This window comes from Leptonychotes weddellii, chromosome 13 (assembly GCF_054177405.1).
Source record: "Leptonychotes weddellii isolate Sample4059 chromosome 13, ASM5417740v2, whole genome shotgun sequence".
NCBI lineage: Eukaryota > Metazoa > Chordata > Mammalia > Carnivora > Phocidae > Leptonychotes > Leptonychotes weddellii.
In genome coordinates, this window is record NC_138381.1 from 36313386 (window position 1) to 36339905 (window position 26520).

General features: G+C 40.1%; 1 protein-coding gene across 2 annotated transcripts in view; it reads left to right on the forward strand.

Annotated features, from left to right (window-relative positions):
• KLHL14 (kelch like family member 14) overlaps positions 1–22800 on the forward strand; it is a 96797-nt gene extending 73997 nt beyond the window's left edge. The window contains exons 3-7 of one of the 2 annotated variants that reach the window (XM_081801438.1): positions 685–774; positions 8839–8917; positions 15405–15835; positions 18372–18529; positions 21065–22800. In XM_081801438.1, coding sequence (XP_081657564.1) covers positions 685–774; positions 8839–8917; positions 15405–15835; positions 18372–18529; positions 21065–21205 — 899 coding nt within the window. In that variant the 3' untranslated portion in view covers positions 21206–22800. Of the gene's footprint in view, positions 1–684; positions 775–8838; positions 8918–15404; positions 15836–18371; positions 18713–21064 lie in introns of those variants that run through there. The other variant, XM_081801437.1, reaches the window with a different exon arrangement.
• The last annotated feature ends 3720 nt before the right edge of the window (positions 22801–26520 follow it).

The following is a 26520-nucleotide window of genomic DNA, read 5'->3' on the forward strand; positions in this document are numbered from 1 at the left end:
CAAGGGAATGGATGTTTGTGATGTTCCTGACGGTTTTTATCTTTGTTCCAGAAGAGCTCCTAAGCAGATAGATAGGAAATGTGTGAGTGTGCTGCTAATGATATTGTACAGGAGATTAAGCGTATACATTTGGAGAAGGCATTAAATCAGCAGGACCTTAATTTAAAAACTTAAAACTGTATGGAAATTCAGCTTGCTCATTGCTGTGGAATAGAAAGCTCCCAAGCACCCCGAGTCTGTTTATGGAAAGATTGCCAGCAAACCAAGTTTGGGCAGAGCATCTTCATGGCTCCAAGTGTATGCAGGGTTATTTCTTCCAAGCAGTAACCCCCAGCCCTGACCATTTGGGAGGATCCATCATTGCTTTAGAATGCGATCCCCATCATCAGGCCGGTGAGGAGAACTTAAGAATCGAAAGCAGCATGACAGGTTGTCCTTGACTAATTTGCAGAATAATATTATGTAAAATTAGTCAAAAGGGGTTGGGTTTGAGATTGCTGGGAACACACGGCTGAGCCACTGTGGATGGGTGGGTGCCCCGCTCTGCTGCTTATGCTCTCTTCTTCCTTCCGACTTACTCTCACATGTTATGCCCTTTGGTGGAAGCAAATAACCAGGGAGCCAAGGTATCAAGTCCTAAGATGAAGAATTTCACACGTCTTTTTCTTCCCCCCTCAATTCCAGTTATGCCGTACAACAGTGCCCACCACTGCGTTGTGGAGGTAGAAAACTTCTTGTTTGTGCTGGGTGGAGAGGACCAATGGAACCCCAATGGTAACTATTGAACTCAACAAGTATGTGTGTTGTGGAAGGCGCCGCCGGTAGCAGCCCGTTTCGTAATCACTGTGGAAAATGTATGTCTGTGCACAGGGACAAATGAAACAGTCGGTAAATTGGGCTGACAATTGGAGGGAGGGTCAACCATTGAGCCGGCAGAGGACGCACGCAGCAGAGCATTCGCTCATTGACTGTCTGGGGATTTGGCTTCGCAGTGATGCCCCAGCCCCTCTCCTTATCCATCCCCTGAGGAATGCCACGAGCGTAAGCACAGACTCCCTAGAGGCAGGTAGCAAGCTGCAGCTATTAAGAATCCTCACCACCTTCCCCACCACTTTTCTCCCATTTTATCAGTACAATAAGGCAGTTTCCATAAATAAGCTTTATCTGCCGTCACAACTCATATCCCCAGTTGAAGTTCCTTTGCAGCTTTTGTTGAGACCCACTCGGGTGGCTGCACCTTTTGCAAGGGCTCCTTTCGAAGACTATCCACCACCTTCCCTGTTGATGTGATTACTTCAGAAATTTACCGCAAAGGGAAATTGAACATTTTAACGCACTTCCCAAGCCAACATGGGGAGAACACTGTGCCTTGCAGAATACGCAAAACTATCAAGATATTTTTGGAGTGCTTGCACATGAAGGAGGAGTTGCGGTTGTAGCCTTCTGTGTAACAGAGATCATAACGACCGAGAAACCATAAAACAGCTTGCAGGTACACATTTTTACTCTAAAACCCCAGAACATCCAAGTGAAATTACATATACTGCATATATTTTATTGTGACTGCTCTCTTTCAGCATCTGCACCAAGGCAAATTATAGAAAATTGTTACATCTGTTCACTCTAGAAAATCTTCCAGGAAAACAACCCAGGCCAACCTCCAAAAACACTTCTTTGAGGAGAGCAGGACGTTCTTTCTCAAAACCTGCAGCTTTGTTGGTTCCAATCCTTGAGCGTTCCACAGCGGACAGTTCCTGAGCTTTGTGAGAAACAGGTTTAGAACAGGAACAAAAGGGATAGTTAAGGGCGCCTGGGTGGCTCAGTTGGTTAAGCGACTGCCTTCGACTCAGGTCCTGATCCTGGAGTCCCGGGATCGAGTCCCGCATCGGGCTCCCTGCTCGGCAGGGAGTCTGCTTCTCCCTCTGACCCTCCTCCCTCTCGTGCTCTCTGTATCTCATTCTCTCTGTCTCAAATAAATAAATAAAATCTTTAAAAAAAAAAAAAAAGGGATAGTTAATATGTCTCCTCTAACTTACCTTTGCAGTGACAGACTTGATGTGTCCCCAAAAAATGCTGGCAGATGTACAATCCACTGTAAGCTCCCCATTTACTGCTTAACCTGTTCTCCCTCCAAAGCGATCTGAACTGAATAGAGCCTTTGTAAGTGAACAGGGCACAGCCATCAGGTTTATCTAAGCAAAAACTCTGCCGAGCAGTCTTTTCGAAGGCCAGATTAGAACTCACACGCGACAAGAGAAGGCTGCAAAGTCCTGTTTCTGGGGCCCATACTCTCCTAGCCCGCCTCCCGTCCCAGGTGGAGCAGGCCCCTGTTAAAATGCCAGTCCTGGTGCGACACCACTTGGTGTTCACAAAACACCATGAACTTCCCATGCCTCTGAGACAGACCTTTTCAGCGACACAGAAAACCTGCTCCCAGGGTTATGCCCCCTCAGAATAACCTACATCTGCTTACTGTTCCCCGTCGTCTTATCAAGCATAGCTGAGAGATTGGGTGGGGGAGGGTGGCTAGGGAAGAGCATAATGGGCGTATTCCTTTGTCTGGTCTAGAGAGTCAAGGTTTTATCTCCGAACTGATTCAGACTCCCAAAAAACTGTGCCATTGGACCGCACCGATTTGCCTTCCCCCACCCCTCAGAGGAACAGGAATTCAGTTGAAAGCCCTCAATGAATATGCCGCAACAAAAGACTATAGAAAACAGTGTTGCATTTACTGCAGAGACACCTGTCGCTGTCACTACTCAGCATGCCCCATGTGAAGAGCTATGTGACAAATTCTTGCCAGACCGTAGCACTGAGGCATTGTGTGCTTTGGACAACTGCCACTGATACATTTGTGTGATTTAACGTGTCTCTCTTCTTTTGCTTGAGCCACCAGGAGGCTCAGAATTGAATTTTAGTAAAACTTTAATTTTACGTTTACTCTCAATTTGGCCCTGGCAGCTAACTCTTTTTCTGTTGGACCCCCTTTTAGAGCTGTGGGAGTCCTACCCGCAAAGCTGAGTCATTCTGTCCCTGACGTGTTTGGCACGTGAAGCCATTTGAATAGATGTGGGCAAATGCTGATAAGCCACTGATTCAGCTCTCCTAAAGAGAGGAGAATTGGTCCCATCAGGAGGCAGGCCGGCCAGTCTTCTGTACGCCTGGGTCAATCACTCAGTCATTGGCTGAGGCCTTCCCCCAGGTCAGGGGGAGGGTGGGCAGGGATATGGCCTGTACAGCAGAGAGCAGTTCCCCAGAGAGGGAAAGGCTATGACAGTGAGCAACCTGGGGAGCACAGCACCAGTCTGGTAAAGGTATCTGGGCTAGGTACCAAACACACCTCTACCACAATCCTTTAGACATTTTCCATGTAGCTTCATATTCCAACCATCTGGTCAACCATACCTCACACACACACACACACACACACACACACACACACCCCTTTTTTTACCATGAACGGTAGTATTTATTGAGTACTAATTATTTCCCAGGAATTCGCTAAGCACTCACCTGCATAATTTTACTTAATCCTCACAACCATCCTGGGAGGCCTGTTGCATGATTGTTCTAGTTTTACTATGAGGAGTCCAAGCCCGAAGAGGTGAAAGAACTTGCCAGGACACGCAGCTTGCACAAAGATGGGCTGATTCCAACCTAGGTCTGTCTGCCCTGGTGTTGAACCATTGTATAACGTTTCCCCCTCACGCAGACATATGTATTTTGTTAGATACTAAATAACAATCATGTTTTTGCCTTTGATCTTGTGAAATTAAGTCAGTATTGTATCACAGTGGAAAGTGGCTCTTATTCCCAAGGAACTCTTCATCACTTCTCATTTAGAAAACCATGCAGGGACTCAATCATCTCAAAAATATGGGATTTTCATATTATAATACAATTATGCAATTAAAAAGTAAGCAGTTAATACCAAAACTTATAAAGAATAGCAATCCTATGATAATGTATAACTTTAATTTCATTGCTACCAGGGAGGAAAAATTAAAAATCCATGAATTCAAATGCTTTGGATATGTCAGTTCCAAAGACGAAATCTTAAGTTAAACTTCAGTTCTTCTGAAAATGATGCCTGAGATGCATGTCTTTGAATGAAATACAAAATTGTAAATTTTAATACATGCTCATAAAACATGTATGTACTCATAAAATACAAATATAATTTCATTTATCTATTATCTTGATTACAAGACCAAAATTTGAAATCATAAAACATATTACTTACTGGAAATTTAAACAGGACACATACATTGCTTTTCTCGTCAGCTATAGATATTAAATCCTATTAACTCCCTTCATGTCATTAGTGATTGGAATGCATTATAATATTCTAATACATATGCATATATTCTGTCAGTGCCCCAGCTTACAGAAAACCGATTTACATTTGTCCTTCCTGATGACTGACTCCCAAAAACACTGCCTGGAGGAGACTTCCTTCCCTTCCCCATTCTTCCCTTTCACCACCGGCTGAAAACTGCCACCCCATGCTCCATTTACCTATCACTTAAGGGATAGTCAACAATGGTGTCAGGTGATAGGACATCGTCACACAAAGAGAAGAAATTGGGGAAGAGTTAGGAAAAAATGGAAAAGATGAGAAGAAACTAAAGGAGTGGGGTAATCCAAAATCCCATTGCATATGGCCACCACTCTCAAGCTGCTGGTAAAATCCCAAAAGAAGCCACAAGGAAGGAACAAATAACTCCTTTTTAGCTCATCTTCCTCTTGCCACCACACTCATTTCTTCTGAGGTTCATTATCCCCTCCACACATCCTTTGCTAACTCCAGAATGCCCTCCTTCTTTTTCTCTCCCCAGTCATCGGTCCTCACCGCTCTTTCACACCATTGACCCTGCCCCTGGAAAGTCTTTCTTCATCTTCTGTCAGTATCACACCGATCCCTGCTTAGCCTTTTCTATGAGTGAAGGCCGCTACCAATACAACCAAAGCAAACATAGCTCATTTCTACCAGGAGGCACTCTGCCCCATTCCTGAAAGGAGGCAGATGTCTTCCTCCAAATGAAAATTCTAAACCAAACTTCATAGAGAAACATTCTTATATATGGTAAGTATGCTCTACATTCCTATTAACAACATTCATCTTCAGGTGCTTTGGGGAATTAACCTTGGAACCTATCAAGAATATTTTTTTTTCTAGAGTGAAATGATTGCAAATTCTACAAAAACTTCCTTATAAACCAACTCTAGATGTAATCCTTCCTTGAGTTGGAGCCTCCCTTTGTGGAATCCAAGTCTTTTGAGTCATTCTCACTCTTGGAACTCTTAACTCTTACTGTATACCCCCAAATAAAATTTAACTTACCACCCAATCACACCATCCAGACCCTTCCACAAGGTCCTTGGAACTCAATGATATCACATCCACAAAACCCCCAGAATCCTTAAACTCTCTTCTGAATGGTCACCTCCATTCTCTTCTAGTCAAAACCTGGCAATCTTATGAGAGTACTGTTCTCCCAGCCAGCCTCTCTAATGGGCACTGGGTTCTGCTCCCCAACCTGACCCAGAACTTCACATTATTGGAGGCAGGTAGATTCCTATTACCTCTTTGTTGTCCCTCCCACAACCTTAAAACCCACCACTTTAAAGGATGTCGTCAGGTTTTACCACCCATTGCCCCTTTATGTGGCAGCTCTCTACTCATCCCGGACATGGCACCTTCTTCACTCTCCCCTAATACTTTCTCACTGATATCCTTACTTCCCTCCTCACTGGCCTTATGTTGCCCATCCCTGTAATCACATTAGTGCATATACCTGCCCTTGTGTCCATCTTTCCTTCCATTATGCCTGCCTGGTAAAGCTCTGGCCCTGGTTAAGCCCAACACTCTTCCTCCTCCTCCCTGTACCTGAGTGACTAAATGTGGATGGAGAATACTGGCTACTAGCCAACCCCACTAAATTTCCCTGGTCAGTGTACTCTCCCACCCTCCAAGTTAGCTATCTCATGCTTTCTCTCTCCTCAAATGCCTCTTTCTCCAAAACCTCCCTCCTCGCTCTCAGCTGATGGCCTTGCTTCATAGTTTGTTGAGAATAGAAGCAATCAGAAGATAAAATCTTCATCTTGCCACAACCGAGTCTAGTGCCACTTATCTCCATTGCTACCCATGTATTTTCTCTTCCCTCCTATTATTTTCTCTTCCCTCCTATTTCTGCTCCAATCTAAGGCCTATTTCTCATTCTCACTTGCCTGCTCAAGGACTTTCCGGTACTTCTGGACTTAAAAACACAACCAAACTACCAAGCAAAACCTTCTCTTAATGCTGCATCCTCCAGCTATCATCTTTTCCTTTTTGTGACAAAAGTCCTAAGAAGCATTGCCTTCCTCTTGCATCTGTTCTCTTAGATCTTAGTCTGTCTTGAGGAGTCCCTATGTGTCTACTGAATCAACACTTATCAAGGCCACCACCAGCCTCCATGTTGCCAAATCCTACAGTCAATTTTCAGTTGTTCACTTGTCTTTTTGAAGCACTCTTTGACATGGTTTCCAAAATATCGTACTTTTCCTCCTCTCTCTGACAATTCCTTTCCTTTGCTGGTTTTTCTTTTTGTATTCTAGGGCTCAATCCCAGGACCCATTTTCTTTCATGTCCATACCTTCTGCCTAAAGGGTTTCATTTTGTTCTATGATTTTAAATAATATCTCTAGATCAATGACTCTAAAGTTTGCTTCTGCAGCCTCAGTTAGCCAGTGGCCTACCACATACTTCCACTTTGAGATCCTGTAGTCCTCTCAAGGTTAAGTCCAAAACAGAACTAGTGGTTTCTCTTACCAATCCCCACACTGCTCTTGCCTGGTCTTCCCTACTTCAGCAAATTTCATGACCTTCCATCTAGTTACTCAGGCTAAAAATCTGGCAGCCATCCTTAATTACTTACTTTTTCTCATACCAACATTGAATCTATCTGAAAATGTTATCGGCTATGCCCGGACAATAGATCCCAAACTTGGCCGTATCTGAATGTCTCCACCTTCATTCAAACCACCATCAGCTCTTGCCTTGACTGTTATAATGGCTTCCTGACAGCACCCCTGCTCCCAGAGTGGCCCCTCTATAGTCTGTTCTTCACACAACAGCCAGAGTGACCTCTGTAAGAGAGAAATTAGGCCATGTTCCTCATTTGCTCAAAACCTTCCAGTGGCATCCTACTGTTCTTGTAACAGAAGGCACCATCGTACACAAGGCTCACCGGATTTGGACCTCGTTATGCCTCTGACTTCTGTTCAAGTCACCCCAGCATTTTGCTGGTTTTAAACTCCTGGCCAACCACAGGGACTTTCTACTCACCTGGCCCACTATGTGAGAGGTTCATTCGGCAGATATTTGCACGGCTGGCAGAGGACACATCTGTAGGCAGGGAACAATTCTATTTAAACTAGCCTCCCCGCTCTCAGTCCCTGCTTTATTTTTCTTTATAGCATTCGTCTCTACTTGAAAATATGTATTTCTTTATTCATTCACAAGAACAGGGACTTTTCCTTTCTTGCTTACCAATATGTTCTCAGAACCTAGAACACGTAAGACATATAATAAATACTCAATATATTTATGCAATTAATAATTGTGTTGGATATACATGCCTGTGTGAGCATGTACATACACACACACACACACACACACACACACACACCCTTATCTATCTATTCCTGTGGCAGAGTTTGGTACCTGTATTTCAATGTTTAGTTACACATATATGAACAAAAACAGACTTTCAGAGTTAAAACTTCAAGTGCTTTTAGATGACTATCATCTCAGGCACTACACAGAAAATGAAGGCACTCTTTTGTTTCCATTTCTTGCTTTGGTGTCAGTCAGTATGAAAAATAAAATTCATTTTTTTTTTTTAAATTTTTATTATTTATTTGACAGAGAGAGAGACAGCGAGAGAGGGAACACAAGCAGGGGGAGCGGCAGGCAAAGGGAGAAGCAGGCTTCCCGCCAAGCAGGGAGCCCGATGCGGGGCTCGATCCCAGGACCCCGGGACCATGACCTGAGCTGAAGGCAGACGCTTAACGACTGAGCCACTCAGGCGCCCCAAATAAAATTCATTTTAATGCCTCGGAGGCACCGCTGTGCTTCCGAGGCTCAACAGAGGGGATAAGGGCTCACCAGCTCTGAGGACTCCTGTTTCCCATTTGAGCACATGTGCCTTTAACTGTGCTTCCGCCCGAACCCACACACAGAACTCACGTGACATGCACAGGCTAAACCTGATTTCCTAAGGCAAACTCTTACTATAGTGATTGCTGTGATTTCCATGGGGAGAGAACTGACTCAACCACGGCTAAAAAAGGGCTCTCACCAGAGATATCACACAAGGTGGTCTCTGGAACTGATTATTTACAGACAATAACTTCATGTTTTTAAAGCACAAAAATTACCAAAACCCAGAAATTTGTCCCCTAACTTTGTGGTAAAACTGGTTTGATAAACCATACTTGCTTTTCTTCTCATGGTTGATTTGTTTTATTCTGACTCCTTCCAAAAAAAAAAAGGAAAGAGAGAGAGAGAGAGAGAAAGAAAGAAAGAAAAGAAAGAAGAAAGAAAAGAGAAAGAAGAAAGAAAAGAAAGAAAGAAAAGGAAAATGGAGGATAAGAGAAGGAAAAAGGAAAAATAGTTGAGGCGGCACATTTATTTTTCCACGGACTTCCTGCTTCTCAGACTGTGTTGATAGTCCCTCCAACTTAATTCATCTCTGTGTTACACCTGAGAACAGAGACATCTTATAAACACTATTAAATGTTCAAAACAACAAAGGAATCTAAGTTTTAAATGTCTCAAATATATTTTTACAGGAAAACACAGTACAAATTTTGTCAGCCGATATGATCCTCGATTTAATAGCTGGATACAACTTCCACCCATGCAAGAAAGGTAAGTGTTTATTTCATATGTCTGAAACATTCGTGGCTGCTTTGCAGGAAGCGTGGATGCTGAATGGTTTTCTGTGATAAATTATGCTAAACGGAGCCAATGAAAAAATGCAAAATTTGGCCTGGCTAATTTAGAATAACTACTTTGTTAACTCAATGGAGAAAAATAATCAAAAAGTCAATTATTGGTTCTAACAGAGGAAGAAAAAAATTGTATGACTTGTCTTCCGTTACTACATTGCTTTGGCTTTTTGGCAAGTGGAGCTAAAATCTCACCGCCCCTCCCACTTTTCTCAGTGGTAATGTACTTAAATCCTATATATAAATATAAAACACCATTCTTACAGTGGTATCCATTTTGATGCAGAAATTGCAAGTATTAAATTTTCCAGTCTCACTAACTCAAATCCTTGACACTTGCCCTCTCAACTATCCTCCCATCATACATTCAAGAAGAGGTTCTTTGTTAGCTTTAAAAAAAAAAAAGTCTTGCAAGCTGTCATCTCGGTTTTTTATGTACTTGGTGTTTATCTCTCCCCTGTCTCCCAGCTGCCAAGGGGTAAGTGGCTACTACATTCATACAGATTTTGCCTCTCCTGCTGTTACCTACAGGAGGCCACATCTTAACATGCACATGCAAATTCCCATGCTAAATTTTGAGCACTCAGGGCGCCTGGGTGGCTCAGTCGGTTAAGCACCTGCCTTCGGCTCAGGTCATGATCCCAGGGTCCTGGGATCGAGCCCCGCATTGGGCTCCCTAAGCAGGGCGCCTGCTTCTCCCTCTCCCTCTGCCATTCCCCTCTGCTTGTGCTCTCTGGCTCTGTCTGTCAAATAAATAAATAAAATCTTTTAAAAAAAATAAATTTTGAGCCCTCGATTCTTTTCAAATAATACTTCAGCATCCTCTCGAGCGAAGTATCCAATATAATAACAATAAGCTGCAACTTATTTCTTCTCAACTGAATTATTGAAGAAATAATTTTCTTTCCTGTTTCCCTCATGACTCTTCACCTTAACATCTCTTTTATAAACATTCAGTTAGATCACACTAAGATCAACTTAGATCCTTATCATAAATTCCAAGTGAACAGGAAGTTCTCAGGTAATATCATTGATTCAAAAATGTGCATTACTGTAGCAATGCTAGGAGAAAACTCTGTATCTAATGCTCTGTTCCCTATAAATATATTAAAACCGCCTTTTGGGAGACTAAAAACTATACATTGGAAATGATGAGGCACAATATAAGGACCACAGACACTTTCAGGAATGTGTAGTTCAAAGGTACCTCGAGGAATAATTCTAAGTCAGCTAATATCCTGACACACTTCTCCGCCCCCCGTCTTGCACATACCTGTATGCACGGTAGCCTCCTGATGTCTTTCTCCATTGAGCCTTGTTTCTCTCCCTTTGGGGTTATTTCTTGGTTGCTCTTATTGTGGCTGCATCACTTTACCCTTTAATCAAAACCATTCCAAGAAGTTTTACTTTAAAAAAAATATTTTTTTTAAATAAATATCAGCAATATGTTTGAAATGGCAGCATCTCATCACCACGGTCCCCTTTGCTGGGGGCTGCACACCATGATAATTAACCTTCACGCCTTCAGTTTGGGAGGCATAACTCACGTCGCGGTCAATTATCTCACTGTAGAGCCCCTAAGGATGAGAAGTATTGCTGCAAAACCTAATTAGTAATTTTCCTAAATGTGTATTGTTTACTTGATATTCTATAATGACTTCCTCTGAGGCACTATGGCCTATCATGGCAGGGTCCTACTTAGACAATTTTTAGCAGCTCATTGACCTGATAAAAAGACCTGCCATGGTCTGCCAGCGCCCGGCAGCCACCGTTGACAGGATGGACTGTTTAACGTTTCTTTCTAAGTCATTATGGTATATCATGTCAGGTCCCTAGTAAGAGAAGTTTTTTTTTAGATTTAGAACAATCAACTCGGTAGACCAAATAAAGAGCTCCTTACAGAGCTGAGCGGGAAAAGGCAGATCTCACAAATGCCCAGTCAATCTTCTAGCTCCAGATCTCCTATGCGCTGGTTGATCCAGGCAGCAATCCATAACTTAAAATGAAATTTTTCTGTCATTGCCAAGCCTCCATTCTAAGTAGCAAGTGTGATCAGTGACCGGCGTGGCTTAATTGGTGATTAAACGAAGAAGAAGAAAATATATGAGACACCCTTCAGATCCAAAAAGAAGTCTCTTGAAACATTTCAATGAGTTAATTCTGCATTGTATAGATCATGAATCAGGCTCACCAGAACTTGCCCCACCTCCCTCCTTCCATTAGTTGCTAACAAACCGAGGAGAAATGGTTATGCTGAGAAATTACCAAACTGAGAATAATAGAAACATGTTGAAAACCACCTCTGGGGTAACCCACTCTTAGAGCTGGCTGGACAGACTCCTAGGATATCTTACCTAATCAGAGCTTCCTAAGGCGTGCTATAATAAAAGTGCAGAATATGCCCCTCCCACCCCGTCCAACAGGGCAATGGGCACACTGCCTCTAGGTTTACTCAAAACTAACTCGCGAATTGTATCCCTGCTACCTGTAAAATAATTGCAGGAAAATATACATTTAAATGTAATGCTACTGAGTTATTTTGGTCTCATGTAGGATTTGATTCTTCAGTGAAAAGAGGTTAAAAGTTGAAACTAGGATCAATAGAAACGCTTTGATGACTTTACATTATTTTCCAGTAAAAATAAACATTTTGGGTATTATTTATATGGAGATCTTACCTCCTAGCTAGTGTAGGAAAAAAAAAAAAGATGAAAAAGAAAAAGCAGTTTGGAGAGCACTAACAACAAAGTTCATATTTCACAGAGTAAGAGAAAAGCTAGAAGGAAATACATAAAAAATTGTTTCCAAATTTAAATATTTTGTTTCTAGAAACTTTACAAGAAACAACGTGAAATTCTATTTGAAAAATCTGTTGCCATTTGAATCTGATGGTGAAAGTCAAGAATTGAGCTAAGGTTCTAGTAATTCAGTCTCATGCTTTAGTATATAAACTGACCACCCTAAGGGTCAGAACTAGTAAAGACCTGTACAATATGCAGGGTTCAAAGTATGTTTGTAGAAGTTGCTGGTAGTCTCCTTTTAACTTACCACAATGCGTTGAATATTGCCTCTGGCGTTGGGGGAGGAGGGGCTTGAGGAGAGAGATGAATAATTGGAAATACAAATAGTGTAATCCTATGTAAAAATCTTCAGTAATCTGGAATTTACTTTTCCAAAAAAAACTCCGGAGAGCTTAATCCTGTGTGGTTCTTCATGAGGTGGGGGGTGGGCAGGGAGCACTCCCAAGAGAGACCTGGTATGGTAAAATTTTAGCCTGGAGCAAAGGTTCACAGTTGCTGACAGACCATTAACTATCCAGTGCTTCTATAATGCATTTCATGAATTCTCACTTTGGGCATGCAAGGGGATAAGTCCTAGGCTCAGAGTCTTCACTATTGGAATTTCTACATAAAAATGCCCTTTTAGTCAGGAAGTGAAACCTACTGATTTTTTTTTTCCATTTAGATCCTAACAGTGACACTGTGTGGATAAAGCTAGGAGTACACATGAAGCATCCAAATTAAGAAAATCTTGGCTAAAAAGAGAGCAAGTTCTGACAGGCTCACTCAGTGTCACTGAGGAAGGAAGGAACCAGGACAGACAAAGTGAGAAAACTGAAATTTAGACTAGGATGAAAGGAGTTCACACTACCATGAAGAGATCTTGCTCTTATTCTCCATTATCTAAACTTATTTAATGGAGGGTTTTCATACTTGTCATGAGTAACAGGCATTTTCTCTTCTAGACCAGTATATAGCGCATGCAAGAATGCAACACCTTACAGCCCACATAATCCAAATTATTTAAAGATGGCCCATTAGTAAAATTATTTCAGAGGCTCTAAGACTTGTTATAGAATGCTCATATGGAAGAGGGATACTGACTTACTCTTGTGTCCACATTGCAAAGAAATATTTGTGTTCCTTTGGTCTATTCTTGTAGACATGTCTCTTTCCAATGAAACATTTTAACTGAGAAGATAAAAGCACTTGTAAGACAACCGTGACCCTATCATATTCCATAAGAGAACAACTGAAATCTGGTTAGAGAAATAGAAGGAAGCAATGGACATCTGTGGGCACTTAATTTTGCAACTGTTTTTAACCTAATATTTATAACCTAATATTATATTTAACCTATATTATAACTAGTATTATATTTAAATGGGTTTTTACTTCTCTGTAACAGGAAATCTCAAAATTTTTAAATTAATGATTGCTCTGATAATCCAACTAAAAGCTTCTTCCAAATACCTTTCTCCAAACTTATATGTGGAATCTAAAAAAAAAAAAAAAGTCAAAATTACAGAAGCAGAATGAATGGTGGTTGCTAGGGGCTAGGGGATGGGGGAAATGAGAGCTTGGTCAAAAGGTACATACTTTCAGTTATAAGATGAAAAAGTCCCAAGTATCTAATGTATAATATGATGATTATAGTTAATATTGTAGTGTATACTTAAAATTTGCTAAGAGAGTAGATCTTAAGTGTTCTCACCAAAAAAAAAAAAAAAAAGGTAGCTATGTGAGGTGATGGATGTGTTAATTCACTTGATTGTGGGACTCCTTCCACAATGTATGCATATATCAAATCACTGCAGTGTAACTTTAAATATATTACAATTTTATTTGTCAATTATCCCTCAATAAAGCTGGAAAAAATTAAAACAAACCGAATACATCACCATCTATACCATTACCGATATAGTAATAAATTACCTAAACAAACAAAGAATTTAACTGTCTTTTACAATATTACTAGGAAAAGTTTCCTTCCAAACATCTTGATGGCTGATTTTTAAAAAACTTTTTTTTTAAAGATTTTATTTATTTATTTGACAGAGAGAGACACAGCAAAAGAGGGAACACAAGCAGGGGGAGTGGGAGAGGGAGAAGCAGGCTTCCTGCTGAACACGGAGCCCGATGCGGGGCTCGATCCCAGGACCCTGGGATCATGACCTGAGCCGAAGGCAGACGCTTAATGACTGAGCCACCCAGGCGCCCCTAAAAACTTTTTTTATCTGGGTAATGATGGTTCCAAAGCATGAACAAAATGCTAGACACTATGATAGCACTTTACATATGTATTTGCAAATAACCCTGTAAGGAAGGTACCATTAACATCCCCCTGTTACAGATGAGCAATCCAAGGCCGAGAGGGGTTGAGGCACATGTCAAAGGTCACACATCCAATAAATCATGTAGCCAGCAATCTCTTCCAGAGACTAAACTGTTAATCAAGATGCTGTATACTGCTTCCCAGAGGTTTTGGCACTTTGTAAACACAACTTGGAAAATCTCCTGATAAAAACCTCTAGGGACTCTTGATCTTGCTACTCACATTGCCCAAGAGTCTTGGCACTAATTTTTATGAAGACCATACAGTCATCAAACAAATTATATTCTCTGAGGGGCTTGGCACTTAAACACTGTACTTACTCAGTATTGGACCATGTGTTATCCCCATAAAGTATATTATTCCAGTAGCAGCAACGAGATAAAAGAAGCGAAGGGTCAAGGACTTTCTCAACATATCAACCTAGTCATCCTCCAAATTTTTGAGTTCCCTTTGAACATGTGTTCTCCCTCAGCTCTCATGTCTTACTAGTTCCCAAGTCTTATATCTTCCTTTAAAATATCTTTGGCATCAGCCCTTGTAGGTCTTCCATAAAACTCTAATTCAGGTCCTCAATATCTCACTCCTATCTTACGGTTTACCTCAGAATTGGTCCTTTCAGTACAGCTGGTGTCTTTGGCCCTTGAAGGCATAATGGGAAAATTTAATAAATTGCCTCTCTGGAAAAGAGACTAAAAAATAGCCCATAGCTTTGTAAAAAGCAACAACCAAAACCAAAAACCGTATCACTAAAATTCCTACAATAGGTTATGTAAGAGCAAAATTTCAACACTAAATTCAGTTCACAAAAGTTACTCTATTTGCAGTAGTACTGAGAAGGAAAAAAAATGATAATTGAAGAAAAATTTTGATGATGTAGTTCTCTTATAAATTGGGAACAATGACCCTTGAAGGACCATGAAAAAAGTGAATGTCAAGATAATTTATTATTGTTACATTATCTACCTCATTTTTCACTTTGTCTTACTGAGCTGTGATATCCTTACAAGGTACCAAATACCCCAAACATTAGTGAACAACTTTAATGGTGTATCAAAAAGCAAGATAAAAGGAGCTGAAACAGAGTTGGTGAATTTCTCCTCTATTGTTACTTTAATACCAAAAATGTTAACCAGAGTGGGCAATGCATATGATTACTGTAAAGGTCTCAGATTTAGAAAGGAGCTGTATGTGTGATTTCCAAGTTCCTGCAACCCTTTCTAAAGCAGGATGTACCTCCTTGGCCTGACTGAGCTCCTTTTGCAATTTACGGCGGGTTGTTGTTTTCATTGTAGAAGAGCCAGTTTCTATGCATGTCGGTTGGACAAGCATTTATACGTTATTGGTGGAAGGAACGAAACCGGCTATTTGTCCAGCGTGGAGTGCTATAACCTAGAAACAAACGAATGGCGTTATGTGTCCTCTTTGCCTCAGCCTCTGGCGGCTCACGCAGGAGCAGTGCACAATGGGAAAATATACATTTCAGGCAAGTCATTCTTCTACTTTCTGTTACAAAGTTCAGTGCCAACGCCCTTTCATGACTGGTATGTATATGTTTCATTCACAGGGGGTGTACACAATGGAGAATATGTCCCCTGGCTATATTGCTATGACCCTGTGATGGATGTCTGGGCTCGAAAACAAGATATGAACACAAAACGCGCCATCCACACTTTGGCTGTCATGAATGATCGCTTGTATGCAATTGGAGGAAATCATTTGAAAGGTCTTTTTTTTTTTTCTTAAATCACAATATCATTTGCATCTCATGTTTCTTGCTAAGGGGTTTTCTCGTTAGATAATCATAGTTAACCAAGTAAAAAACATGTTGACCAAATAAAATTGACTCTGTGTAAATTAGCTGGACCCTTGGGCAGGCATTTATTTTAGCTCTTCCGCAGATAGGATTATTTTTAAGTTACCACACACATTAAAGAAATGAATAATGATGTTAACAGAAAGTAAAAAAACGAGAGCATTAAAGCACGAACAATTTGTTGTAACAATGAGTTCAGTAAAATAAATTATTCCTTATCCCCAAAATTATAGTAATACATTTTTTCCAGAAAATTGTTTTTTGTAGTAATCATGAAGAACTTCAGTCACAGAGGCACAAAGAAGCTAATACATGATTTTTCTTAACGAGAACATTTCATAGAATTTCATGTCTAAATTTAGAATTATTTCTTTGAAGAGTTGAATACCAGACCTTCTATGACTCTCAAATTCTTTGTTTGCTTTATAATAAAAATATTTAAAACAGAGTATTTTTAGAGTTTTGTTTGGCTCCTTTCCTTCTCCATATATGTCTATGACCACAACTTCCTGTAGTTTGTGTGCGCCTGTGATTTCATGCTCATGCGCAGCACACTGGGTGTGAAAGGGAAACAGAGAGAACTCTGGTGTTGAGAAGAGTCCCGAACTGCCTCGGGCCACAGTCTTTCGTCACCTGAAAATGAAGAAACTGGTCTAGTTGATCTCTAAAATCTCCTCCAGCTCTGGCCGGCCATGATCCTTGAAATTGAACCAAATGAGCAACAGGCCATCCAAGTGTAGTAGCTGAGGCCCATCTGTGCATTTATTTTTCCGTAGTACACCCATCTAAAAACTGGGTTCAAAGTGGACATTCCTGTCCGGATTTCCTAATACATATGTACCCCTCTCGTAATAAAGACCACACAGGCTTAATGTTTATGTAAATATTTCCAAGTTCATATTCAGTCCTAAACGTCAATATCCTGGTCCATGCTGTTCATCTTTGTGCTCTCCTCAGTGCTCTCCTCAGTGGGAGATTATCTTTGCGGCTGTAATTCTTCCTTTTATATTCTTTTTCTCTCTCACTGGTGCTCCTTCATTTCAATCCATACACCATTCCTTTACATCAAAATATTTGTATGCAGTATTAACTTTGTAGCTTTCTACATTAAAATGTGATTTCTGCTAATTTCTTTTGCATAATAATGACTAAACATTCTAGGAACTCTTAATGCTTGAGGTTATACCAGAACAGAAAGATTTGGGGAATGACAACCTAAATAACACACACACACATCAAACTAGGTTGGCTCATGGAGGCATTATGGCTTAGAGGGAAAGGTATGGATCTGGGTCCCAGTTATGCATTTGGAGTTGTGTGGTCTTACTCAAGACACTCAACCTCATGTCTATAAAAGTGGGATAATTGTCCTTTCCTTGGTAGTTTTTGTGAGGCTTACAGTCAACATATATATGTACTGGGTGCAGAGAAGGCATACATACACTCCTGTGATGCCATTAGAATTTCAGAACTGGGAATTTGCCCCAATCCTCATTCACATATATTATCATCAATAATCTTAATGGTAAAGGAAAGGAATATGCCACAGAATTCCAGTAAGCCCTTCGTTCTCCTGTTCCCAAAGCTGTGATTTATTTTACGTATGAAGTTAGTGGCCTGAAAGAATTTGTCCACCTCTTCCAGAATGAAAATTATTCTACTTTTTGGTCAATCTCTCAATTACTTTGGAGAGCCCAGTAGGTTGATTAATTTAGTGTATGCATTGTAACTGTCAGCTAGCAAATAGCCATTGCATGCATTTAGATAGAAGAAAAATATTAGTAAGGATTTGGTCTGCTCAGTGACCATGAAGCTCTTCCCAAGGATTTTTTGACTTCCTAAATTAAAAGCAGGGTCCCAGTGGAGTCCAAGAACTTAAGTTGTTCTCTGCCACCTGCTTATTGCCCCAGCCACTGAGAAACTTCATCAGAGGTGAGAGGAGAAGCCCTCAGCAGAAGTTAGCCCCTTACTCTACCTTGATCCTTAGTAGATATTGGAAACCACTCACGTCATCATAGTTGTTTATAAACATAAAGAGTTAAAAAGGTAAAAGATGCTGAACACCATGTTTTTAGTTAATTAAAACATTTTGAGAGAGTTAAATATTCATTTAGGAAAAATGATACCGTTTAGTCTGTAAGAATATGAGCTCCGAAGCCTGTTTGCCTGAGTTTAAACTTCAACCTGTCTACTTGCTGGCTGCATGCCTTATTCAAGTCATTACCTCTCTCTGTCCCTCAGTTTTCTCATCTGTAAAATGAACATAATGGCATAACTATCCCTGTAACATGTTTCCCAATTTCACCAGTAAATTTATACTTTTGTCCCTTTAGAGACAAAATTATCTATTTCTTGGATCTAGAGCTTTTTAAAAAAGAAGGCCTAGCCTTGAATCAGGACACTGAGAGTTTATTCTTACGTGGTTCCATTTTGCTATGTCACTTAGGTTTCTCCCACCTTGACGTAATGCTCGTGGAATGCTATGACCCAAAAGGTGACCAATGGAATATTCTCCAAACTCCCATTTTGGAGGGTCGAAGTGGTCCTGGCTGTGCAGTGCTCGATGACAGCATTTACCTTGTGGGAGGCTACAGCTGGAGTATGGTATGTGTCCACATTTACCTCACCCTCCTCCTTTCTGTTTTGTTCTTACTTTATGTTTCCCTCCATGTGTGTTACCATCCACACAAAAACCTTTTAAGAGTATCATGTTTGGGGGCGCCTGGGTGGCTCAGTCGGTTAAGCACCTGCCTTTAGCTTGGGTCGTGATCTCGGGGTCCTGGGATCGAGCCCCACGTCGGGCTCCCTGCTCGACGGGGAGCCTGCTTCTCCCTCTCCCTCCGCTGCTCCCCGCTGTGCTTGTGCTCTCTCACTCGCTCTCTCAAATAAATAAATTAATTTAATTAAATCTAAAAAAAAAAGTTTAAGAGTATCATGCTTGTATGCAAGCAGTAAGTTACTTTAAGTAATAAAAAAGAATCAGCATGTTTGCTGTCGAGCTGGCTTGCTCTCTGATCAACTGTATCCCAAAATGTGGCTGGTCTCCGCTTCTCTCCTATCCCCATGCCTTTGTGATTCTGGCTTTCCAACTAAAAATGAGACTGAGTGGTTTCTAAAATGTTCTTTTGAAATTGTTTGCATAGTTTGTTGAATTGTTTGAATTGTCCGAAAAGTTTCTGACCAGGGAGGCATGAAAACTAGAAATTGTTAAATATCTACAAATTCTCTTTAGGATAATTTGCCATTGCTTTTCACTTTGCCCCATCTTTATCACAAAAATTTCCAAGCTCACACAAAAAGCTAGAGTACAGTGGACTCTCGTTAACCCAGCATCCAGCTTTAACATCCATCAAGATTTTGCGATACTTTATCTGTCCTTCCTTTTAAAAATTTTAGCTGAAGAAATCTGAAGCAAATTCTAGACATCATATTATTTCACCCTAAATGCTTCAGTATTTATCTTTAAAAAAATTTTAAAAATTATTTGCTTATGTAAACATACCATCATCACACCCAACAAAATTAACAATAATTCCTTAATATCTAATCTATATTCAAATGTTTCCTATTGAAATGTATATTTCAAGTTGATATGTTCAAGTCAGGATCCAACAGTCTCAGTTGTATTGGGTTATTGTATCTCATCCATCTCTTGCAATCCGGAAAATTACCCCATTCCACTTCTTCCATACCATTAACCTGTAGAAAAAAAACAAGAAACAAACAAACAAACAAAAAAACAGGGTCAGTTATCATAGAGAATAGCTGGCATTTTGGAATGGGCAAATGATGACCTTGCGATGTCATTTAAAACAGTCTCTGTCTCTGTATTTCCTATAAGACGGAAAGTTAGGCATAAGGACTTAATAATTAAGCTCAGCATTTTTCTCTTTAAAATTTCTTTTGTTTCCTTTTCTTTTCTCTTTTGTCAGGAACACCTGAGGAGGTGGCCATATAGTTGGAATTATATCACATTAGGAGCCACACACGCTGTGTGGTCAACATATTCATTTTTTAAATGATGACTGTCTTTATATTTTCTTAGTTATGGGTTGGTTTTGTAAGACTAATTGGGGGTTGGGCGCCTGGGTGGTTCAGTCGTTAAGCGTCTGCCTTCGGCTCAGGTCATGGTCCCAGGGTCCTGGGATCGAGTCCCGCATCGGGCTCCCTGCTCGGTGGGAAGCCTGCTTCTTCCTCTCCCACTCCCCCTGCTTGTGTTCCCTCTCTCGCTGTGTCTCTCTCTGTCAAATAAATAAAATCTTTAAAAAAAAAAAAAGACTAATTGGGGGTTTATTTGTTTTGCATCAGACAAGGTTGTTACATAGTTTTGGGGGAGTTTTCAATGGATCTTAGTTATATGGAGGCAAATATAGATCGATATATACGTAACTAGATATTCAGATCTGTGCTTGTTCGCTGGTGCACATGACTAGCTGCAGAAGCATACGCATTTGGAACCAGACACCAGCAGTACACTTTCAAAAACTGATGACTAGGTTGGTTGGAATTTTGGGGTTTTGCCTATGATATAAAAACCAAACAGCTCTGGTTTTAGAAGGGAAATGTTACACAAGCACTACCGCTAGATGTTAACAAAGGAAACAAGATTAAAGACATTTTTTATTTCTCATGTGGCCACTTGAAAATCAATCAATCGATCGATCAATCAATCAATCAATGTACAAAGAAGTTGGCAAGCCCACTTTTCCAGTTTACTTCAAGCTAGTTTTGGATGCCTGCTCTGATTCTCTAGGGTAGTAAAATAAGAATGGAAAAGTGAGGCAACAATCTCAAATCCAATTTACTGAAATTATTTGAAAATTGAAGGTGAGTTTTTTTAACTTAAACCAGCTGGACAAATTCCAATTTTTGGTCAATTATTTTGAAGGATTTGTTGATCATCTAGGTGTTGCAGGCACTTGACTTTTATTATTAATTACACACACATAGATTTTGAAATCTTGTGACTCTCAAACTTTCCTTTCGAATAAAACAGTTTAAAATCCACTGCTTTCATTTGGAACTTTTTAGAAGAGCAGAGAATTGATGTTTTCTTTCCAATGTAAATGTGACCGATAAGATGGTCGTTGCACTTCTCTGAGCATTCTTCCCTAAATGCCCCCTGCTCTGCCATTACAGGGGGCCTACAAGTCATCTACAATATGCTACTGTCCGGAAAAAGGCACCTGGACAGAACTGGAAGGAGATGTAGCGGAACCTCTGGCAGGCCCAGCCTGTGCAACGGTTATCCTGCCCGCCTGCGTACCTTACAACAAATAACACCAGCAAGCCCTGGAATGAACAGTATCACATTCTTGGAGACAGTGACAGGTGACATCTCTATTATGCTAGGAACAGTGCATTCTAATGGTACAACTGCCGAAACCCACCCTTGGTTTCTAACGATATTTCCAAGTAACTACAAAAGAAAAAGACCTGTTCTTGAACAGATACCATGTCTGTAACTCGGATCACACCAAACACGCGGTGGTGACAGACTCTTCCATTTCAGACTGGTTTTAACTTGCCCCAGCTTTACGAAAAGCCCTCACGTGGATTTTAACTTTCAAAAGGAGAAAGATAAAATATAGAAGAGTGCCCCCAGAGAGACCTAAGATCAGTATTGTGCATTGTAGTCTACCTGCATGTGATCTATGTTGAAGTTTTGGGGATATTGTGTTCATGAATGATTCAGAATTTGACCCACTAAAATACTTACTGCATCACAGAAATTGCCACTTGACTCTATATTCCTAACCTGTGGCTACTTCACAGACTCCATAGGCAACACAGTTGTAGAAAATCATATAAGATTAAAGAGGAACATGTTTGTTTTTATAGATCTGCATTTCATTTACATTCTGCCCCTTACAGCACCTCATGGGATCAGAGAAGAGAAAGATGTTGGTTCTTGTAGCAATTGCTTTCTGCCCTGTAGGTTCTAGGCCAGCCAGTCATAATCTGTGTCCTCAATTTTATATGAAAGATTAAAACAAAATATATTATGTAACTGTTCATTCCACAGAGGCTCATGTTTTCTCATTTTCTACAGTATATAAAAAAGTAGTGAACACACCTGTCATTTCCTTCAAAAGGTAGGACTGACAAAGTCACTCGTACAATATTGAAGAGATTCTGTTGAATAACACATCTGACCCAAACTTAACCCATAATGAAACTGGGAGATTGCTTTTAGGAATTCAGGGATGAAAAGAAAGAATAATTTCTTTTAAGTACAATCCCAGTTGTCTCTCTGTCCCTAAGACACACAACTTAAAAGAGCCACAGGAGTGAATCATAGCTCTTAACAAATATTTCTCCCTCTTCCTCACCTCTGGCTCTAGAAATGGCTCCAGATTTGGCTCTAGAAAAGCACATAACTCACCCTGATTATTCTCCAACTCATCATATTCGTTTGTTATCAGCAAAGATGCCGGAACTCAGTTAGGTGAGCAATTGCTAGTTGTCTTTAGGAGCATGAGGAATTTAGGAGCAGAAGGTCAGGAGAGCATGAGATAGTTTTCGGTGCAGCCAGTCAACAAAGCCATTGGGAAGGAACATGAATTTGATGTTCAAGCCCTTCAGAGCTGGAACAACAACAGTTAGGAGTAAATACTAGCCTAAAATATTTTTCAATCACCCAGAGGTGTATTGAATCCCTCAACAAAGGTGTCATTCAAAACAACGACGTGGGGAAGCCACAGATTAAAAATGCCTTGGTGATCGCTTCTCGGCCTTTTGGCTAAGATCAAGTGTAAAAATGCCTTGGTGATAAGCTTTCACCGTGGAGCATGTCAAGATAGATGAGTGTACTGGAATCTAATGCCGTTTCTACAGTAAAGTGCAATCTTTGTTGTTTTTGTATTTATTTGTATGTTCAGATCCAAAGGATCCGTTGTAAAAATATATATATAAGTATATATATATATATATATATATATATATCTCCAGTGCAATCAACTTTCATTTCTTTTTCCTTGAAAACATACGATATAGAGAAGGAAAGAAAAGTTACAGTACTTTGCGGGGAAGAGCCTAGCTGGCATCCTGAAGAGAACAAGGTCGGCTTCAGAAACTTTGATCGTCAACTGCTACCATTTCTTCTGAAAGTCACAGTTTATACGAGGATATTCACTTTCCTTAGACTTGTTCTTCATTTATTTTTTATTTCTAGGCAAAATAAATAAGAGCATTTATGAGAACTATAAATAAAGCTTTCTGTATTTCAGAAAGGCATAAACTATTAGAAGTGAAAAGTGAGTACATAAGTCACAGAGATTGTAAATTTTGTACAGTATTAGAATGTGTAAATGAAGCTTGCTTGGAAGGGGAAAACTTTAAATAAAAACTTTATGTACTAATTCAACTGTCTCATATTCCTACCTATAAGGCATACATATAAATCTCTATGGTGAATTGTTTAAAGGTTTACAATATGTAAGTGCCTAAATATTGTTATTCTGTTGATACGCTTTGCAAGTTTATTTAGCTTCCTGGCAATATATAAATGTATATGGTATAGATGATGCAAAAAATTATGGAATGCTTCTGAAAGAAATGTGTGAGTTAAAACTTATGAGTAGAGGGGTGCCCAGCTGGCTCAGTCAGTATAGCATGTAACTATTGATTTTAGGGTAGTGAGTTCAAGCCCCACGTTGGGTGTAGAGCTGACTTAAAAAAATTAATTTTTAAAAAAATCATGAGTAGAATCTGATTTATCCACTGCAAGAGTGCTGTGATGAGGCATAAGTTATCTAAGATCTAATAATTAAATATTTATGTAGATTATTAGAAGCACCATATGTATTAAACAGTACTTGCATACTTTCTAAAGAATAAGTGAATCACGCACTTAATTAGATCAATTATCTTAAAACATAGTATTTAATTGTATTTTCTTTTTTAAAATCTGAAAAGGAAGTGCAGCAGAAGGAAAGAGGCTGTAAGAGACAGTAGGGGAAACTGAGGCATGTAGCTGAAGGTAGAAGTTGGGCAACCTTCTAGGCAAAGAGCTATGAAGGGTTGGAAGCTATTTCCTGAAGCCTGCAAGCTGGAAAGAATTTACTTATTTTTCCCAGCTAAATGGACCTTTGTTGATGATTAAACCCATAATTAAAGGATCATTTGATCCCTCCTAGTATTCCATGAAAGAAAGAGTAATGGGGTTTCTGTGTTCTTCTAACTGGATCTCCAGCCTTCCATGCTTGCTCTCTGCGGTAGCCTCTTTAACCATCTTCTCCTGAGCCGATTGACTAGTTGTTGCAGGGCTTCTTCCAAATGCCCTGAATCCCCAAAAGCTCTAGTACTGACCAGATATCATGAGCAGTTAAGCAAAAACTGTCTTTTTCCTAATCCCAAGGAACCGCCTACTTTAAGTTTGTGACTAGACTGACAAAAACTGGGAGAGTGAGCATAGGGGCCCGGTTTTTTAGTTAATTAAGCTGTGTTTGTAGGCTTAAAATTAGTACCTGTGTTTGTGCTCCTCTATTAGGGCCAAATTTATGTTTTCCCAGCTGCTTGACATTTATATCACCTAACAAATTGTCATCATTATCGACATTATAAGTATCAAGTATTTATTGAACATATCCCAAAAGGCATCACAATAAATGCCTAAGTTCTTATTAAACTTGGTTCTCTAGGTCAAAGTATTTTTTTTTAAAGATTTTATTTATTTGAAAGAGAGAGACACAGTGAGAGAGGGAACAGAAGCAAGGGGAGTGGAAGAGGGAGAAGCAGGCTTCCCGCCAAGCAGGGAGCCCGATTCAGGGCTGGATCCCAGGACCCTGGGATCATGACCTGAGCCAAAGGCAGACGCTTAACGACTGAGCCACCCAGCTGCCCCAGGTCAAAGTATTTTTTAAATGAAATAGCAAATAAGCTAAAATAAGTTTGGTAAAGCATCCCAAAGCCAATTAAAACACACTGGCAGACATATTGATAGATGAGGTAGCAGGAAGATCATGACTGATCAAGCCTGACTTCCTAGAAGCACCTGACTTAGAGGATGTTGAAACTCTGATAGATAATAAAATGGCAGGGCACCTGGGTGGCTCAGTCAGTTAAGCATCAGGCTCTTAATTTCGGCTCAGGTCATGATCTCAGGGTGGTGAGATTGAGCCCTGTGTAGGGCTCCATGCTCAGCGTGGACTCTGCTTGAGATTCTCTTGCTCTGCCCTTCCCTCCACTTGCACTCGCATGCTCTCTCTCTCTCAAATAAATAAATAAATCTTTAAAAAAAAAAGAAAAGAAAAGAAAACACAGCAATGAGAAGAAGCAGAAAGGTCAATATAAAGAAAATATCTAAGTAGTATGTTTTCTTTGTGTGGTTGTACCTGCATAGTTCTGCTCTGGTTAGTATAATAAATATGGGCCAAGTATTGGACGGGGTTCTTAATGGAGACACTCTACATGTGTTGAGTTTACAGGCTTGGCGCAATAACAAAAGGTTCAGTTCAACAATGAGTATGAAAAATACGCTTCAAGAATGCAACACAACAGTATAAGGATAAGAAAAAATCTTCTACAAATTGAAGTTTGAGTGGCTTATTCTTTTCTAGGTTATTGTCTGGCATATATTAAGGACTCAGTAAATGTCATTTCTTAACATTAGCAGGAGTAATATTACCTTAGTGCTTCTAGCTCACTAATGATGCTAAACACAAGATGATTGGAGTGAGTTAACATGTAGAACTATCTACTCCTCAGGCTAAAAAGAAATATATAACTTCAGGTAAAGTGGTCCTTGATTCTAACCTCCCCTTCCGTTTTTTATTTATTAGAGTGACTCTTCCTCTGTGGCCTTTCAAATCCCCTATGTACAACAAAATGACACATGGAGTTGGGTGGGCTGGGGAGGTAAACATTTGGCTGCGGGATGAAGTCATCCTACATTTAGAGACATGGCAGGCTTCTTGCTTCCAATCAAGTCACTCAAATCCAGGACATTTGAGGGGGGGGGTGCCTGGGGACTCAGTTGGTTAAGTGTCTGCCTTCGACTCAAGTCATGATCTCATGGGTCCTGGGATGGAGTCTCCTGTAGGGCAACCTGCTTCTCTTTCTCCCTCTGCCCCTCTCCTCCCCCATTCATGGCCCCTTGCATGCTGTCTCTCTCTCAAATAAATAAATAAAATCTTTAAAAAGGAACATTTGAAAACCAAACTAAATTAGGAAAAAAAGAATAAGAGAAATAAGGCTTAGTTATTAATTCAAAGATTATGTCAACAATATTATAACAACGTAACACTTCCACTGATTTACTGCTTGTAATGAATTAGGTATTATGCTGGCATTTTATACATGTTTTCTCATTTACTCCTCTGAACAGTTCCATGAGATAGATATTATTCAAAAATTAAAGGTCAGGACACTTACACTCAGAAAGGGTAAACTATTTGATAAGGTTAGACAGCTGATAAGTAATGGAGCTAGGAGTCGAACCAAGGCTTTCAAATTAAGTCATCCTCTGACCAGCATCTTCTTCCAACAAAGAAACTTCTTAAGTCAACCATTTGAAGTCACGTAGGAACTCTTAGTGAATTTGCCATAGATGAAGAGGATGTGCCGGAGGGGAGAGTGAGCAATTAATGATGATG